Consider the following 18459-nt stretch of genomic DNA (forward strand, 5'->3'; position numbering starts at 1 on the left):
ACTTCATAAAATGCTGATACTGTTTGCCTAGTTAGCAGGCTCAAGGAACATGTCTCAGGTGCTGCTTCTGCCCTACAAGCATGGGTTACAAAGTGAGAAAAATGTCTCAAACAATAGAAATACACATGTAGCCTGGTCAGCTCGACACATAGGCTGTAGAAGCAGGGAGCAGGTGAAGCTCATGGATCCCCTGATACAAAGACAGAAAGCAGGCTGCTCCCCAGGGCACTAGGAAGCCCAGTCAGCAAGTTACACAGTGATACAAGCTGAAGAGCTCCTTAAACCAACAGACAGCACAGGCACGCACTGTGCAGTCCAGGACAGTACAGTGATCTCCCACCTTCCACTGAGCATCCCAGCTCCAGAAGCAGTACAGGYTACCTTGGCATGGGACTGGTCCCACAAAGAATTTCTAAACAGTTCTTTGCCAAGCCACGCTGCCATGCCAGCTCCTTGTGAGCTAGCCTGGGGGTTTCTAAATGGTGCCACATACTGCCACGTGGCTGACGGACTGCCGATTTGCCCATGATGGTGCTAGGCTACAGAAAATGGATGGAAAGTTAACAGTGCTGTGCAGTGGTCACCAAAAGGAGATTGAGATAAGATCCTGTGCAGACAGAAGGGAAATACATATGAAGAGCCAGACTCGCATCACACCACAGGCATTCTCAGAGCACAGACTAAGGGTAGGCCCACAATCTGAAGGAAGGATTCATGGCAGGTAGTCGGTAGCTGGTTATGGCTCAGGCACAAAAGCAGCACTTTACATGCACATGATGTCCGAGCAATGAGATGCCTCAGCAGAACTGTGGCAAGAACCCCAGCCTGGAAGAGGCAAGGGTGCTATAGGTCAGATGGGCCCCAATGGAAGACCTGTGTGTGCTGGAGGCCTAGGGCTAGACCTGTAAGGTGAAAGCACCCCAGGTTAGGACCAAGGGCAAAAGCCGGAGGAAATCAACAAGACCATGCACAAAGTCTGCAGGAAGCAATCAGTCATCACATTTTTTGCTGAACTAACCCTGCTGCATTATACCCCATGAAAGCAGCTGTCAGGGACAGCTGATTTATAAATGCTTCAGTTTATTGACAGATGGTAACCCATCACCGAAAACTTACCAACCCCTCTCTGGCTGCTCCATCCTCTGCCTACTATACTGAGACTTAACTGTCACACTTTGCTGTCTACAAAGCATCGCACTCCCTAGGCAAAGGAGACTTTCTGACCTGGGAGTCAAATTTTCCAGAAAAAGCCAAAGGTTCCCTGGCATCTGCAGCTATTATTCAATAGAAGTGCACTGACCCCTGTTCTTTTTCCCCTCCCTCCACACTTCTTTGTGCTTTCCAAAGCACAGGCATGGTCCCTTCAACCACCTATACAACTGGTATTCCTCACAAAGGTGCTCTGTGTGCCCTACCTGTCTCTGTCAGCTCCCAGCTCTAGAAGCCAGAAAACCACAAAGTTTTCCCAAGGCCAAAACCTGAGTGGGCAACAGTGCACTTTCCTATTTTCTCCAAACACCGTTTCCATAATGCTCAGCTCCTGCACACACACCCTTCTTTAGGAAGGGTCAGATTCAGCTCACTTCTACAAGAGCRTCATGGTACCAGCCTGACAAGCAGTACACAAGGCTAAAAACTCCCTCTCTGCTCCCACCTGTTCTGCAGAGGCACATGACTGTACAGTCAAGTTGTTGGACAGGAAGGTCTGTTCTAATGCCATGCTGTCAACTTGCCCCTTCGCCTGGACAGTGAAATCAATTGCCGTTCCATTTAATGACTTTGCACTCTGGACTTAAATGCTGCCATTTATCAACTGAGTTTCACTGTCAGGGTCCCATTAGCTACTCATTTACTGCCAGAGAATTGAGGACTTTGCTCCCCTTTCCCAGAAGGGGAACCTGTAGCAGCAGGTGTCACTGTTCCCATTGCTGACTCTGGGAATGCCAAAGCCAAGGTCCACTGGACTTGGTCATGATGGGAGTTCAACATCCTCAACACCACTTTAACCTGGCTTTTTACACTGGACTGAGTATGTCTCCCTGCAAGGCCAGAAAACTGGCTCAGAATAGACAGTTGGTACTTCCTACTGTGGCGAACACCCTCACTAGCATCCTTTAGCAGCCTCTTCCGCCAGCAGGACCAATCTACCCTCTCACAACTCCACCTCTTTTAAAAAATTTCAAATGACAAAGCCCTCAGCATGATCTAAATCTTTGTTCTCTTTTTCATGCATCTGCATCTCTCTGATCTGGAACCCACTTCTGCCTCTCTACAGCCCTAAAATGATATCCCACTTGCTCCTGATTAGGTCCTCTACAGAAGAGACATTTCAGACTGCATCAAGAAACAGTGGAGAAGGCAAATGCCTAGGGAGGGAGCTGTTCAGGCACAATCATTTATACAAAAGAGACTCCTTCCCTTCTCGAAGAGCAAAGATCTTATCAGAGAAATGCTGCTACAGTGCAAGCTAAGTCCCAGTCCTAAGACCATGTCTGCATTAGAATCTTGACTGGCTGCACCCTAAACCAACCTAAGTAAACAACAAGAGGTGTGTGACAACTACAATTACCTCAGTTTAAATCATATTTTCCATTACATTTAAAATTTGAACTGGTTCAGCCACATCCATTTAAAACAGTGCAATCTCCCTTCTTAGAAAACCTATTAAAAAAAACCCAAAACCACTCCCATTACAAAATATTGCCAGAATTTTGTAAATTAGCAAACCTTTCACAGTGTGTTACCCAGAAGATGTGCATATCAGGGCCTGACTATTCATTTCACAAAAACAGACCTTATACTGGAGAAATGACTATGTTCCAGGTAATGGAAGCACTTAACTTTTGCTCCAGCAAACTCTAGGCATGAAAATGCTGGAAGCACTTTACATTTTCCAAAGCATGAGACAGAACCTTTGTAGTATGGAGCATGTTGCCACTTGCATGTGGAGGCAATAAGGAGGACATTTGTTGCCCAGGGCTTCAGGGTGAAAAATTGCAACTCTCCACACTGTGTCAGTCATGGGCAGTGAAGTCCACTTAGTCAAGTTCTTATTTTCTTCCTTTTTATGGCTGTCAGCTAAGCTCTCTAAGCTCTCCCTACAAATTTCCATTAGCTTTGTTGAACACAGAGCCAGTCGCAGGCAGGCTTTCCCAGCAGGGGTTCTGTTCTGAGAGGGACTTTTCCTTCACACCTCTGTCCAGCTCACATCATTAATGAGCTTGGAGAGTGTGAAGGGCACAGACTTGCATGCTCTGCTGATAGTTGAATAAGGCTTCAAAGAAGGGCCTATAAGAACCAAACAGCAACAACTGAATTAGCACAGCCTCTCCCTCTGTATGGCGGAAATACCTACTAAACTCAGGTGTAGCCCCTGAAGAAACTAGGACCAGTATCTGGGAATTAGCGACAAAATTATTTAAATGTGACAAGAAAACTGAAATACTATTTACCACATCTGCTTAAAGAGCATGTAAAGAATTAACTGACAAAGCACAAGCCAGCACAAACTGACTTAAACATCATGGTTACACCCCCCAGCTCATATATCCAAAATTCAAAGTTGAAGAGGAAGAGGGATTAGGAAAAAAGTTCATCAACTCTGCTAGAACAATAAAGCTGAGCAGGAAGATGGCAAGAGAAAGAAATCATTCTGCAAGTAGTATATGCAGGTCCAGGCAGGCACACACAGTGTGCGTTTACTGCATCCCAAACACTGAAGAATGCACCAGCAATGAGCAAATGCACTGTTCTCATTCTCCAAATCCTGCCACACAGAAAGACCCAACAGTAGCATACTTCTTGTCTGCTACAGCACTCAATTTGTTTTTTTTTATCTGCACAACCCCACTACTGATATGTGAGATTCTTGGAGGCCCAATATGGGAAAGAGCAGCTGCAAAGTAAGGCCATACAGCCCACAGCTAGGTGAATATCTGTTTTTCATGATGCCAAGGTGCACTTTCTCCGCAAAAAAAAAAAAAAAATTACTCTTTAAAGCCAGTTTCTCAAACATACTGTCCATTCAAGATCACTGAGCCAGCATGAGAAACTGGGTTAATTTACAAATGATTTGTAATTTCCCAGGATGCGTTTTCCTCCCTTTGTGAAAACCTGTCAGTCCTAAACCATTCAAAATGGATCAAGGAAATATACAGAATGAGCTGCACCACATAAGGTGACGCTATGCTAAAGAACCAGGAATCCATTGTCCTGTTTTAGGCAGGATGAAGTGGCACATGGTATCCCACACAACGCTCAGCCAGATTCCAGATGCACCCTTGTAAGCAGCTCATTGTCTCTTCTGTCAGCATGTGATGATCACCAGCACAGCAAGCCCAGCTCTGGCTCCCGTGATTAGCTAGGCAACAGTATTGTCAGTCCTAGGCAAAGTTTGGCACTCCCAGCAGCTTCCTGGATAGGAAAAAAAATCATTTCTAACACCTAAATTCATAAATATTTAGCTTTCTGTGCAGGAAATGAACCATGCGCAAATCCAAATGGAAACTGGCTGCAATGCAAACTGTAATGGAACCAGCAAGCGAGATTCCTGGAGTAGGTCTGATGGGCAGTAATTCCCTCTGACCAAGAAAGAGCTGGCAGCATCACTGACACCTGCCTATTTCAGAGTGCATCCTTGGAGCACAGCCCACATGTGACTAGCTGGTGGAAGAGGATTAGACTGAGTAAAGGAACTCCTAACAAGGTAAATCCTATGGAACATAATAAGGTCTCCAGTTTAAGATTTGAGAACCACAAACATTTAAGTGACATGAAATTAGCCTGCTCATCCCACTCAGGGGAACAAAGAAAAGGTTACTCCTCTAAGTTACTCCTCCTCATTAGCAAGTGCACTTTTACTGCGCAGATTTCTAAACTGATACAGGCTGCTTATTTTCCAAAATTCTGCAATCTTTGTCTGCCTAGAAACCAGCAACCATGCAGAAACACGTCTTGACACCTACTTGAATTGCTGAAGTGCTGCAGAAGCAGGAGAGCAGGGCAGCTTGGTGCAGCTGGTAGCCACATGTCTGCTTCAGGGAAGATGCCAACTCAACTCAGAACACTACGCAAGATGACTGACCCAGTTTATCCGACTGTGCAATCCTGCCAACTATGTTAAACACTGGGATTTTGAAGAGGCTCTATTCAAACTCACACCATTTAACTGAGAATAGCCTTATAAATCTGGAAGCAAGACTAATGAACAACACCTCTCTCTCTAAACAGCATGGATTTTCATGAGTTTATTCTGTCCACCAGTGGGCAACTACAGCTAAATACAATTCAGACTCTTGCAACCAGTGGATAAGACTTAGATAGATGGGACACTTCTGTCAGTCGTCTTCCCTGGACAAAAAGTGATTTATCAGCTAAGAAAGTAGTCATCTGCCAGCTAAGCTGTTAGAGAAAACAGAGAGAGAGAGAGAGAGTGAAAAAGAGCGCGAGAGGGCGCAAGCTCTCTTGAGAGACAGAGCGAGAATTAATACAGTAGGAAGAACACAAGCAGAATGGTTTCTTCTGATCCACAGGGTCACTACCACTAAACCTAAGTGACTTACTGGACTCAAAATTTGTAACCTGCCTCTMTAGCAGACTGCATGTAGCAGATGGACAGACTCATAAAATGAGTAGCATGGAGGACGCCCCAGCAGAAAAGACAAGAGAAATTTGTCTCATATTCACTGGGAGAAAATCCTAAATTAGGATTGGTCATTCAGCATATTCAACAAGAGCTATAAATGGAAATTAGGCATCAGAACAATGACAGAGCAGAAGACGACAGTTCTGCATATAAGAGTGGACATTTGATTATCTTGGACACAAGTATAAATATTGTGGTCAAGAGCAGTGGCCTTGAGGGACCAATACAGCAGAACTACTGTGTTGAGGAAAAGAACAAGAAAGTCTTTCTCACAGAGAGTCTTCATGCCCACACCAATTCTTCTACCAAAATGCAGTAACTCTGTTTTCCAAAGCAGCTTTTCCCCAAACTCTTTCATGCTACTTTCAGTATGACATAGGAAGTTGTAATCCAGGCCACAGAAACCAAGGGGAAACTCTTGGTCCTGAACTTCACTCTTGCACTGTGTACATTGTGACTATATGTCAGCTACTCTGACATTTAAAAGAGAAATATCCCAATTTGGAGCAACACACTAAGGTCATCATTAAATGCAAAATTTTTGAACTAGTGCAACATTGTAATCAGATAAAAGAAGCACTCAAGAGAAGTGCTTCAAGGGAAGTGCACTCAAGAGAAGACGACCCAGAGTTAAGATCTGTTCTTGCAACGCTGATACAATCTTTGTGTACCATGTAGCACACCACACAACAGTTTTGGCAATTACCAAATGCACGTCATGTTTATGAGAATAAGAACATATCACCCAGACCAAATAGCCTGGAATAAACAAGACAGAAATAGATGAAACTCAGGAATTTCCTGAAATTTTACTGACTTTCTTCTCACCCATAACAACTTGCCAGCATTCTAGGGTGTCTTTCATTTATGTGGCTGCTCCAATCTACTCCACGTAGCATATAGAGAGACTCTGGAGGGGAAATCTACAGAACGCAGAGTTTTAGTTCCTTAAATAAGACCAATTTAGCTGGGTATTACCTTAAACCAAGCTCTAAAGATGAATAACTTGCTTAAATTCCTTTAAAAAAATAAAGAAAGCCTTGTTAATTGCTTACGGTGATTACAAGCAGATTATATGCCCAATGAGCTTTGAACCCTTAGAATATCTTAAGCTGTTTATGTCCCATCAGCTCTTTCAGGGGCTTAGACAACTTAGAATACTAGGAGTCTTTCGGGGATTGCAAATTGCTTAAGCTTTGTAAGTATTTAAACATCTTAAACAGCTACAAGTCTTAAGAGCCAAACTCACTCTTTAGTTTATTTGGAACTTTCGCTTCCATTTTACCAGAAACTAACATTTAAGTCAATTCAAAGACAGAAACTTCAAAGTAGGCTTGTTTTGTAGATCTTATGCAAACAAACTAAAATGGGAAAGTGTTTCAAATGGGAGAAATCAACTTTAAAGTAAATGTTTAAGAATGGCAAGCATAGCAAATGCTTTTTTTTTTTTTTTTTTTTTTAATAGAACATTGCAATGAGCACATATGAAGCTGCCAAACTCCAGAACCAAGATCTTGGCTTGATCCAATCTCAATGAGATCCACAAGACAAGCCAAGTTTGATATTTTTTTTTATCTTCAAAAACCTTGAAATTAGCCAACTAAAAAACTAAGTGTTCCATATAGCACATAGGAAACCTGCTCCAAAAAAAAAAGAAAGAAAAAAAGTAAAAAAAGTACAATTATTACTCCAATTAATCACATTTTCACATCACAGTCATTCAGTAGAGACCATTTGCAGAACCAGACCAAYTGAGGATTTAAAAAAGAGAAACGAAGAAATGAAGAAAGTGTTAACTGTTGTACTTGCTACCTGGATTCATTACAGTCCCACTGGAGGAAAAAAAGAAACAAACAAACAAAMCCCCCCCCACACACAAAGGACAACCAACAACATTCCACAAATGAACTGGATCAAAGACTAGAAGATTAAAACTGTTCTTACTGGAAAGACAAGGGAGAAAACAACCAAACAAGAAAGGTCTAGAACAGACTTGTAGAGAAAATAAATGTTATAAGAAAGCAGGATAGGCTGGTGCTGCCAAAGAGGGAAAAGATAGTCTAAAAATAAACATGAGGGAAAAGGTACTAGGAAGAAAAAAGATCTATTCATCAGTGAAGCAAAGGACAAAAGCGATGATGACTCAAAGTGGCGGAGATACTGAATTGTCTCTCTGAAGCCTCCAYGTTAAAAAAAAAAATCCAATGGTACTTAGACAATTAGGAGTAAGAAAGTCTTCAACAAAAGACAAAGCCACGTACAGCAGCTAGTTGTACTCATTAAGAAAAAGTTAGTAAGTTAACTTTTTTGTGCCACTCACACCTGATTTTTAACAAGTTACAAAAAACTGGGGAAGTGACAAAAGGCCAAAAAGTCAACTTAGCAGCATTCTTCAAAAAGGAAACCATCCCTAAATTGGCAATTACTCTCTTCTAAGCCTAAATTTTATCCTTAAGAAAGTAATATAACAAAGAGAAAAAAAGAAGTTATCTGAAAACAAAGAAAGAGCAAGCCACAAGCAGTAGGCAGGGAGTTTTTAGTAAGTCACATAATTGCTTGCATAAAATTTAATTGCTCTTGTAGATGGAATTAGAAAAAAAGTAAAGGAAGAGAAGGCGGCAGATGTGATCTGAATAGATATAAATGAAGCATTTGCTAAGTGTTCTTAAAATACATGGCCACAGTCTTAGATAGGAAGATTGCTACCTCATCTAAGAACCAGTAGGGACCAGCAGAAGCCCTGTGACTTTAAAAACAAACAAGCCAGTTTGGTTTCTTTAACACTGAGCTCTGAACCAAGTTCCCTTTCTCATGAAGGAAAACTAAATTCACTATTTAGCTCTTCAGCAAATCTTGAAGAACAGGATGAAGGAAATGAACCTGCTAATAACCACAGACTTAAAGAAACTCAAAATTTATCTCCAGGAATCACAGACATATTAAATGGAATTGTATGAGGGCATCTTCCACCTAATAACAACATTCATCTTAGACATCAAATTCACATACAGAAATAGAAATGGAATAGAAAACAACTGCAGAACGGAGATACCATTTCAAGCCTCGGTATTATCACTGTACTTCTCTTGCATCTGCAATGACTGAGTTGCTCAGCACACAGGATGCTAGGCTTCCTTGAACCATTTGAAAATAATTCACTTCAGTTTTTAAATATGTGAATGATAAAATCCAAGTGAAACTATCAGGATGCATCTTCAGCGCAAAACTGGCCATCTCAACCCCTTCATTTTCAGTCCTTCTATCAATCAAAACCATCTCTCATCTTCATTTAGAAAATTCAACATGTCCTGTAGTTAGCAGGCAACAGCTCCAGGACGTGCATTTGCTGGCTTGGCCAAGGACAAAGGCCACTGCTCAGATCCTGCCTTTTGTGAGGCCATTTGCAGAGGACTCAAACATAACCAAGCTCTGCAGCTGCACCAGTTAACAGTTGTGAAAATATTCCCTGTGCAGAAGGTTTGCCAACATCTCTCAGTTACACATAAAGGAAGACAGCTCCTCCTTCCGTCTCCTTGTTTACTCCATCCTCCTGAAGCTATTCTAAAAAAGCAAACAATACACCAGGGCTTATGCTATTGGGAAGCATCATTGCTGAAGTCTGAAAAGGCTGACAAATGGAGTCAGCCAGCCAAGAGACATGATATGCCAGGCAGCAGGATAGATTACCATCTTCTTACCAGCACTGATAACCAGATGCAGACACATTGTCCCCATCACTAAATGAGAGGATACGCAATTCTCATAGGGAAAAAGCAGCCTGGATTGGCACAGGCAGACAATTGCAATGATCCTCTGCAAAGCATGGAAATCTATTGTGAAGAGAATTTTCACAGAGTAATTTCACTTTAGAGGGAGATTTCACCACAAAAATCAAAATACGCATACTGCATAGCACTGAATCAATTTGAGAGTCTCCACACCTACCTCCCCATGAGTGAATTCCACTGGATGCTGTCTCTGAACCAGACACATATTCAGGGGGTAGYTTAATTCCATTACCAGAGGCTCTGCCTGCAGAAGAAATCCTTCCTCTCTTGCAGATGCCTGAATTAGATAGCTAGCCCTAGACGAGGTGCTTTTAATGCTTGGTTTCGAAACAGTATTTACAGAAGATTGAGATTTTTTGGATTAGTATTTTAAAAAGCACCTGAGCCCTTCCAGAACCTGCTCCTGAACATGGGGGGCCCCCCAAGATGAAAAAGGGAAGAACTGATATTCAGACCCACCTCCCTTTCTCCCATGGCAGTCCTCCACAATAGAAGACAGCACAGGCAATAAGCAGCATGCAGTCTGTACCTCCTCACTTTTAGTCTCACCTGCTCATGATCTACAAGACTACTAAGGTCTGAGAAGCTGCATCATGGCTTGCTTCTGAATGGGAAAGCTCTTGTTAGGACATGACAGAATAAGAAATGCTATAAGCATTAAAAGATAAATTCCTTTTTAATTCAGTAGAGCAGTTTGTACTGTACCAGACACTAGATTTCATTCTGTGCTGCAAAAAAATAAAGATTCAGGAACAAAATCAAACCTTGAACTACACAGAAACAAGTACAAAACCTTAATAAGCATTAGCACTAGCCCCAGATACAAAAAACATCAGGCAGAATGTGGTGAAGGAGAAACAGCTTGGGGGAGGCTAAAAAGCACTAGTAGCTACATAGAAAAGTCAGTGTGCAGCAGGATACCAGTGGGGAGGGGTGAATTCATACTGTTCTGTACCAAAGCCTGTGACAGACCTCTAGGCCACAGTGAGTACGTGGTAACCCACTTCATCTGCTAAGTGGAGTATGCTACCTCACACAGTATGCCCAGAGGGATTCCAGTGCTTATGAGGAATGTCCCTCCCAAAGAACATTACTGTCAAGAATTTGGTGTCTTGATTTAGCTCAGCTGTGCCCAGCCTTTAAAATGCGGCAACCACAAAGCCTTTCAAATCCCACACTTCTGGACCAAACACAAACCCATCTTGCATCCAAAAAGCACAGGCTACCATGTGATAATGTGAAGCCATATGCAAGCAGACAACAGTCTCATGATCTAGTATGTATGCTTATGTCTATTAATTGGCAGACATTTGTACCCTGTACTGTGACAAAACTGGACTACAGGACTCTCAGGGAAGGAACAGGCTGTCAAAATCTCAGATTAAAATCTGTTTCCTTCCAGTCCACATCTGAGAGATCTTCAGACTTGGGGCCAAAGGCCAAAACTGCTCTTATGGGCAGGACTCACCTGGGAACCACAGATTGAGTACCTTTCATCCAGCCTATCATCACTGCAACTGGTTAAAAAGCAACAAGATAAGCATTAAGTATCCCTTGAGAACACCACGCTGCCTATGTGACATAGAAAAATGAATGGAATTGAGTGCATCTTCAGGTCTTGCAGATGCCTTTCTTCATGCCAGCTTCCTGCACTTTATGCTCTCTCTCCAAACTCACTTCCATGAACCTTCTCCCAGTGACTCCTTCTCTTACAAGGTGGCTGATGATTTTTCAGAGAAAAACAAAAGATCAAACAGACTTTTAAACTTGCAACATGAAAAGTAAATTGCTTGTCCTGTTAGTCACTTTTCAAAGGAAGTTATTTCCAAATGTTGGGTTCCTTTCCGACTGCTTTCAAACAGATCAAACTTCAAAAGACAGTAATTCAGCAGAAAAAGTGGAAAAAGTTTTAAGCAGGTCTTAGAGACCTGATCCAAGATAGGTAGTCAATTGATTTATTTGCAAGCAAGTCAAAGCAGCAGCTAAACAAGCAAAAGACAAGATCAGGGGAAGGACAGGCAGACACTGTGGAACATCAGCTCCACCACCTTTACTACTCATTATCCCTATTCAAAATACTATTTACTTACTGGAAATTGGGATCTCTGGGTTTTCAATACAAGTTTGCATTTAATATTGTAAGTCCAAACTAAGGTATCAGTAAACAACCTAAGTCAGCTGGCCTTTGATTGTTTGGGAAAGGAGGAAGTTTCCTGAAGTCATATTCAAAGTTTCTTCCAATATATTCACATGAAAGGAAGAACAAGTAAACTGATGCTTTTCAACAGGACAAGACAGTATACTGAATGTCACCCTGAAATCTAAGGAAATGGGTACACAATGTTCCTTCTTTCCCTTGCTCACTACAACACAACTCTGCTAATAAGATACATTGTCTGGTTGCAAGCCTTGTAAAGATAAAAATCCAAAACATCTTTGGCTAATAAAATTTTTATTCTAACCTCACAGCTACTGTACAGGGTTCAGCACATCACAGTGACACCAAGTGGCATTGGCAGCTTCCCATGGTTTTGGAGGCAGTGCTATCTTCCCATCATTTGCCAGACACTAACCTATCCTACAAATGCTTCATGCAGAAACAGCTTTTTGTTTAGCACTCTGACACAGAACAGCTTTCTTAGGGCAAACAGTAGCCACAGGGGGTTTAGTGGTATCAACTCCTGAGAGAGGGAGTGGGATGAAGGTCCTTTTCCATATAGAGACAGAGCAGGTACCAACCCAGGCATTCTGTACTTTGCCCCAGTTATTCATTAACTTGCCCCTGGGGTCAACCAGGGTCTGTACAGCAAGCCTATAAAATCTTGCAGACAGAACAAGCTATAGACCTATGCTGTTAATGACTCATCATGGCTCATGAATTCCAGTCTCTTACAGACTTCCTTCAGGCTCATTTAGGTGCATTTCAACCTGTGGATAACCACTGTCACCACCTCATCTCTCTACAGTACAACAGCTCCAAGAGCCAACTTGTCAACACCTATTTAGGCAGGGACCTTGGTCCAAAATACTGAAAAGAGCCTCCTTGGTCAGCAGTCCAGTCCCACCCCAGTTACAAGCATTCAATTCATATACTTGCCTTTGCAAGTCAGCCAAGCTGCATCTCCAAAAAGTTAAGCCTTTTGCATCCATCCAACCTACTTATAGGCTATTGCAGAAGTCAGCTGGTTAGAAACTTTCTTCTAGTTTGCAGCCATAGTCTACTCATAGTGAATTTATGCCTGTTCTCTAGTAAAAAGTATATAAACTTAAATAATTCTCCTTTCCTGTGTATGGAAGGCTATATAACCTCTTCCTTTTGCTAGGTTAAAGACCCCACACTGCAGGTCATCTTAGATAAATAATATGTTCCACTGACTCTACTAGCAGCTCTTCTCAGTTGTACCAGATCAAAGACAGTTCTTCTAAATATACATACCCAAATTTTAAACTGTTTCACCTAATGTCTCCTGTTACTTCTGCAGTGATATTAGCATTCTCCTCCCTCTACTGTTAAGTATCTTGTGTCTCATCCTAGAACTGCATTTGTTGTTTTCACTGCCACAAAATACTGATGCCTCATAATCACCTATGATCAACTAAAACCTCAGGTCTTTCTCCTCCTCTGTCATTTTAACTACTGAGCTTAGTGTTATTAGTCACCAAGTGCACTTTATAGTATTAAATTCCTATCTCATTTCTATAGCTCCAGTCACTTTCAAGGCAATCCAAATGTGCAATACTCTGATCCTTCTCTGATGACAACAGTAATGTCACAACCTCTTTAAATTTATTCAGCACACCCTTACAGGGCATTAATGAAAATAGCAATAACAACCAGCCATAGAACAAGTTCTTAAGGAAGTCCATCAATAACCTCTCTTGTGACAGAGTTTCACCTTCAATCTGCATTCTTTCCTTTAGCCAGGCCTTTAGCCAGACCAGTCTTACTCTTTAAAATTAAAATAGATTTACTGTAGTTCCATATGGGAACTGCCTTGCTAAAGTGCAGAGATATTAGACCTGGAGCAATTCCTTAGCTGGAATGGGGTGGGTGGGGGAAAGACAATCTTAAGGGCAGGTATGAGATCAACCTGCTACACTGTATCTTAGGTAAACTACAATGCATTTTATCCCACTTTGCATGTTTTTAGTTTTCCTTTCCCTTTTCCTTCAAAAAAATATGTGTACTGAGTTCCCATTGTGGATTGTCAAAATAACCTGAAGTTCCCCATTTCCATCTTCAAAAAACCCTGCCATTGGTGTTACCCCAACTTAGCAAGATAACTCCAAACTTGATTTTAATTACCATTTATTTAGAATTTTCAAACAACTATTTGCATATTCTCTCATTATGAGCCCATGGAGCTTCAAGTTATGGTTTTGCTTGTGTCAGTTTTTACTTCCAGTCTACTCATCTCATTTTCCTAAACATGTGCTTTCCAAATCCTGTACTTGAGGCACAGCTGCTATTCCAACCTGTTTATGATACCCCTATAGTACTCAGTTTCAAATGCCTCCATTGTACATGGAAATAAAGAACCAGGGAATTATAACCATCTCTGTTGTTTCTTACTGACCACACTGTTTTCTTTGCCAAATTAGAACAGTGGGGGTGGTTTCAGCAGTACACTGTTTTCTTGATCCCTGCTGTTTCTTAAACTGCCCCCATATACTGTCCTCTGCCAACTGCTGAATCCACTACTCAATTTTCTTCTTCCTCTGTATAACTGCGTATGGAAACTACACAAATATTTTCATCTTTCTCCCTCATTTCTCAAGTTAAAAGTTTTCAGATATGCCAACCTCAAACCAAGTCTATTAAGCCAGAAACTACTGAGATGGCGTCTACATGTTGCAATTTCTCGTCTTTGAGCACCTCACAAGTAGATCTGTGGCAGTCTGGGGAAGACACTGCAGCTGCAAGCCACTTCTGCTCTTATACAGCCTTACTGATTTGCATGCCCCGATGTTAGAGTCTCAATGCAAATTACTCAGTTCAGTGAATATCTATGTCTTCATAGAGGTTTTTAAGTCACTCTGGCTGTTCTTGGTCTATAAAATGATGCAGTCCAAAACAGTATATACATCAGGTGTCCTGCTCCAAAAAGGACCCATCAGTCCATATAAGGTCTAAACAATCACCAAGAAGCATCAGTTACTCATATTCACYAATAGAGAGCCTGCTGAAGCATCTCTGTCAAACCATCATTAAATCTCCCACCTCTGCATCCACTCTTTTTCATGTCCATATATAAAAAGTTTATTTTTGCTGGACTTGTGCATGACTATTGCTGGGATAGAAATAAGGAGACAAAAGAGTGCCCTAGCAAGATGGTAAGCTACAAAGATTGCAGAGATGTTGTGGAAGGCCTGACATTGCTTCCATAGCACACCACGAAAAGGTTCCTATAGTGGCTTTCGTTAGCGAGGCACCAATAAGAGATATACCACTTAACTCAGGGCTACTGCAAGCACCAAAATGAATACTTACTGTAGGGTGTGGCAAGCCAGGATAGCCAGGCCAAGCTCAGCTTTGCAGCAGAGACCTTCAGTCAAAGCACCCACCCTCATCCAGACTTCCTTCCATTTCCCTGGGTTCTTATCCAAGTTCATCTCATAAGCCATAATCAGTAGTCTACATCTTATCACTTCTCTGTACTGAGAATAACTTGAAATGACTCTCTAGTGTTCAAGAATAAGAGAACCATTATCCCTGAATAATTCTTCTGCTTAGAAAGTACAGCAACTATTCTTGAAGAAAGCCACTTATCCTGGAAGAGAGTGATTATAGCTTATTTCATAATATCATCTTGTAAAACTTCATGTATAAGTACGGCCTTAATAAAAGATTATGTTCAAGAGAACAGGAGTGCTGTTTGAAGAGTGCTGGCATTCTGTACTACTGAAATTGGTCCAATCTGAATTCTGACTGCAGATTTCACCAGAAAGCTGCAATGAATAAGTCACTACTACAATTGTATATATTTATTCTGATTTAGACTGTGGTTCTACACTGACCATATGACTCTTCACAAGCACCACATGCTGATCTTGTGCACAACAGATGGAGTCCACATGCATGCGGTAAGATCACCAGCGGTGCTACAAGTGTCTAGCTGCCAACTTTAGAGCTTCAAGGAACTTCAACATGTGAAGCACAAGCCAAGAGTACCAAGGTAGCTCAGTAACAGGAAATAAATGAAGCAGAGAAATCCCTGAAGTGTTCCCACAGCACAAAAGAAACTGCTCCAAAAGAAACACTTGCAGAACACTATGGAGAAAAGGGAATGAATGCACGGTGCAGAGACCTCCCACAATTACTGAAAGCAACACGTGCTTCACTGTTCAGACCGTTGGTCATCATCCGTGTCACAGAATATCTAAATTAGCTAGTGTTTTCTTGCAAGTTTACAAACGGACAGTTAGACCCTCCATGGCACTGTATAAAGAGAGCTAAAGTCTACACATTATGCCAATGGGCTTTCAAGTGAGGACCAAAACAATTCATTGACTTGCTCATAATCATGACAAAAATCTTTGCAGCTCATATAATCTCATGTTTAAATACTGTAACAAGTATTTGATAAATCTACATCACCAGCTTTCAACCTGTGACTGGTAGCTTCCAGGGAGTCTATGAAAGCTAAGAAAAGCAAGCATATCTTAATGTCTTCAATTTGCTGTCTCCACTGGAAAGTTTTACAAATCCATAAATCCAAATAGATTGAAAGACACTGCACCAGACAAACATGAAACGAAGCAGAAGCCTAGAAGGACATGGGAAAGATAACGAACTATAAGAGATAAACCTCAAATGGCCTCAGAAGTTTATAATCAGCAAAACAAACACCGATTTAAAGAGATTGATGTAAACACCATAGTAGTCCAAAAGAAGTATTAGGACTTCTTTCTTTTTTTTGCCCCTCAAACACAATGCCCCCAGCAGTAAAAAGCCATCTTATTTCCCACTGCCCTAAGAACAGAAAGGTCAAGAGTTCAAAGCAGTACAAATGTAAAGCAATCACTTACTCTGGTCGGCAAATCACCAGGTCCCCCTTGTTGGTACCATATGCCAATCCCAGACCAGGTTCAGGCAGCCAGCGAGCAGAGTTTATGCTGACGTGTCTTCTCTGGTCAGCAGGCATGGGGTACAGAACGTTGAAAACTCTCTGAAAGAGTGACAGAAAGTTACTTGACAGGACAATGCAAGGCAGGAGAGCCAAGGAGGCTCAAATAAATGTTCAGTTTCCCTGCAGCAGCACAGCTGGCCCAGGAGACATGTCACTTTACAGAATGTTGCAAGAAACCACTAACCCAGGAGCAAGAGCAAGCATCTGCCAGAAAAGCACATACGTGCGCCCATAAGTGTTTAATAGACTGATTAGCACATAGCTGTAGAAAAGAAGACACACTGCCACCAGGAGAATCCGACCGTCACTCACAGTGGGCTACACAGTCCCTTTATTCAAACTAATTACACAAAATGTTGGGGGCAAGGGGTATAGCTGTTAGACAACTGCACAGCTGGGAATCTTCAGGCCTTTTAACTTCAGCTCTCATCTTAATCCACCAGGGTGGATCAGGAAACTGGCAAACATATGGGCTTTCAACATCAGCAGTTCTTTTTTATTAAGCAAACAAAGCTTTATGCAAAAATGATGTGACTTAAAAAAAAAAAAAAAATTTAAACAGCCTTCTAAAAATCTTTCAGAGTCTGACCAGCTCCCTCCTTCCCCCTCAATGGTGCATAGACAAGGAAAAAAATCAGGGCCAGAGCTCATGAGAATGGCACAAGTACAGAAGTAACAAACCCCTCAGTCCAGCTCTTTTCCCAGCACCATCCAATGTAAAACCCTCAGTGGGGTAAGAAGCTGAAGAACTGCTAAGACTGCAAATAGTTAGCATTGCTGCAAACCAGTGCTTCCAAGACACTGCATTGATAAAAGAGAATGAGAACCCTGTGCTAAAGACAGTCTATAATCCAAAAGCAAGCTCTGCTTTCTAGTCTTGCTTTCTAGTCTGCACTAGCCTGGCTTCTGAAGTGTTTGAGCTTCAATGAAAGTGCAGCAGATTACACCCACACAGGTGCTCTCCTTCTACTCTAAGAAGCTGATGCCTTTCGCATAGCACATTTCCATGCACTCTGTCATCCAGCAATCAGAATTTGGTACGCTGACATTCCACATAGCCAGAAAATCTGAAAAATCTAGACAATAAAACTAAGATATGGGAAGTGGAAAGAGGAGTAATGAGCCAGTTTGGCTACTAGGAATACATGGGGACAAGCTGCATCAGTGGACTGGGTCATGAGTACACATCCTGGCTTCAGGAGGGCAGGACTGAATGGTCATGTTTACTAGTCCTAATCTTTAACAAGATTTCTGCAGAAATTTACTTATCATTTTAACCTGAAATCACTGCAGTAATACAGACTCAGGTTCTAGATTTTCAAGGAGTTAAGTCACAGCTGAGAGGCATGTTTTCACTAGATTTTTTTTAGTGGGCATCCATCCATCCATCCACAAAGCCTCTGTTCCAGACTTCTCCAGAAAGGCAGATGGATCAGGAAGCAGAGAAGGGAATGAGGATACACTGGAACACAAGGATAATGGTAGATGTGAATACAGATTAACCACCGCTGCATTGCTGAAGTGGCCTGAAGTAATAATTAGGTTTCATTAGGGCGGGACTCTTTGGTTAGCATACCAAACTGGGGCTCAGGAGGACAGCTTATGTACTTGTTTTCCTCTGCAGCTCTACTCCCCACCCCACATGTTGCCTGTTTTGACTATTCAGCTTGAGAAGTCTGATGAAGAGACCACATAACCATATACGCTACAATAGCTAGTACCCAGAACCTTCCTCTTGACTATCACAATACAAAGCAAGTCAGAACAAAACAATATAGCTACATTACTTCCCATTATCAGCAACACATTTAACCTCTTCTCTGAAGAGGCCACATAAGAAGAGAAAGTGGCCTTTAGAATTTCTCTGCTAACAGATGCTGGTCACTCTTTACTCTAG

General features: G+C 41.8%; 1 protein-coding gene across 11 annotated transcripts in view; it reads right to left on the reverse strand.

Annotated features, from left to right (window-relative positions):
* AMBRA1 (autophagy and beclin 1 regulator 1) overlaps positions 1 to 18459 on the reverse strand; it is a 144504-nt gene that overhangs the window by 13141 nt on the left and 112904 nt on the right. For all 11 annotated transcript variants that reach the window (XR_003257642.1, XR_003257643.1, XM_026090606.1 and 8 more), the window contains one exon: positions 16462 to 16601. Coding sequence is in view for 9 of the 11 variants with exons in the window: in XM_026090606.1 (XP_025946391.1) it covers positions 16462 to 16601 (140 nt within the window). In the remaining 2 variants the exon portion in view is untranslated. The remainder of the gene's footprint in view (positions 1 to 16461; positions 16602 to 18459) is intronic.

This window comes from Apteryx rowi, unplaced genomic scaffold (genome assembly GCF_003343035.1).
Source record: "Apteryx rowi isolate R43461 unplaced genomic scaffold, aptRow1 scaffold_862, whole genome shotgun sequence".
Taxonomy (NCBI): domain Eukaryota; kingdom Metazoa; phylum Chordata; class Aves; order Apterygiformes; family Apterygidae; genus Apteryx; species Apteryx rowi.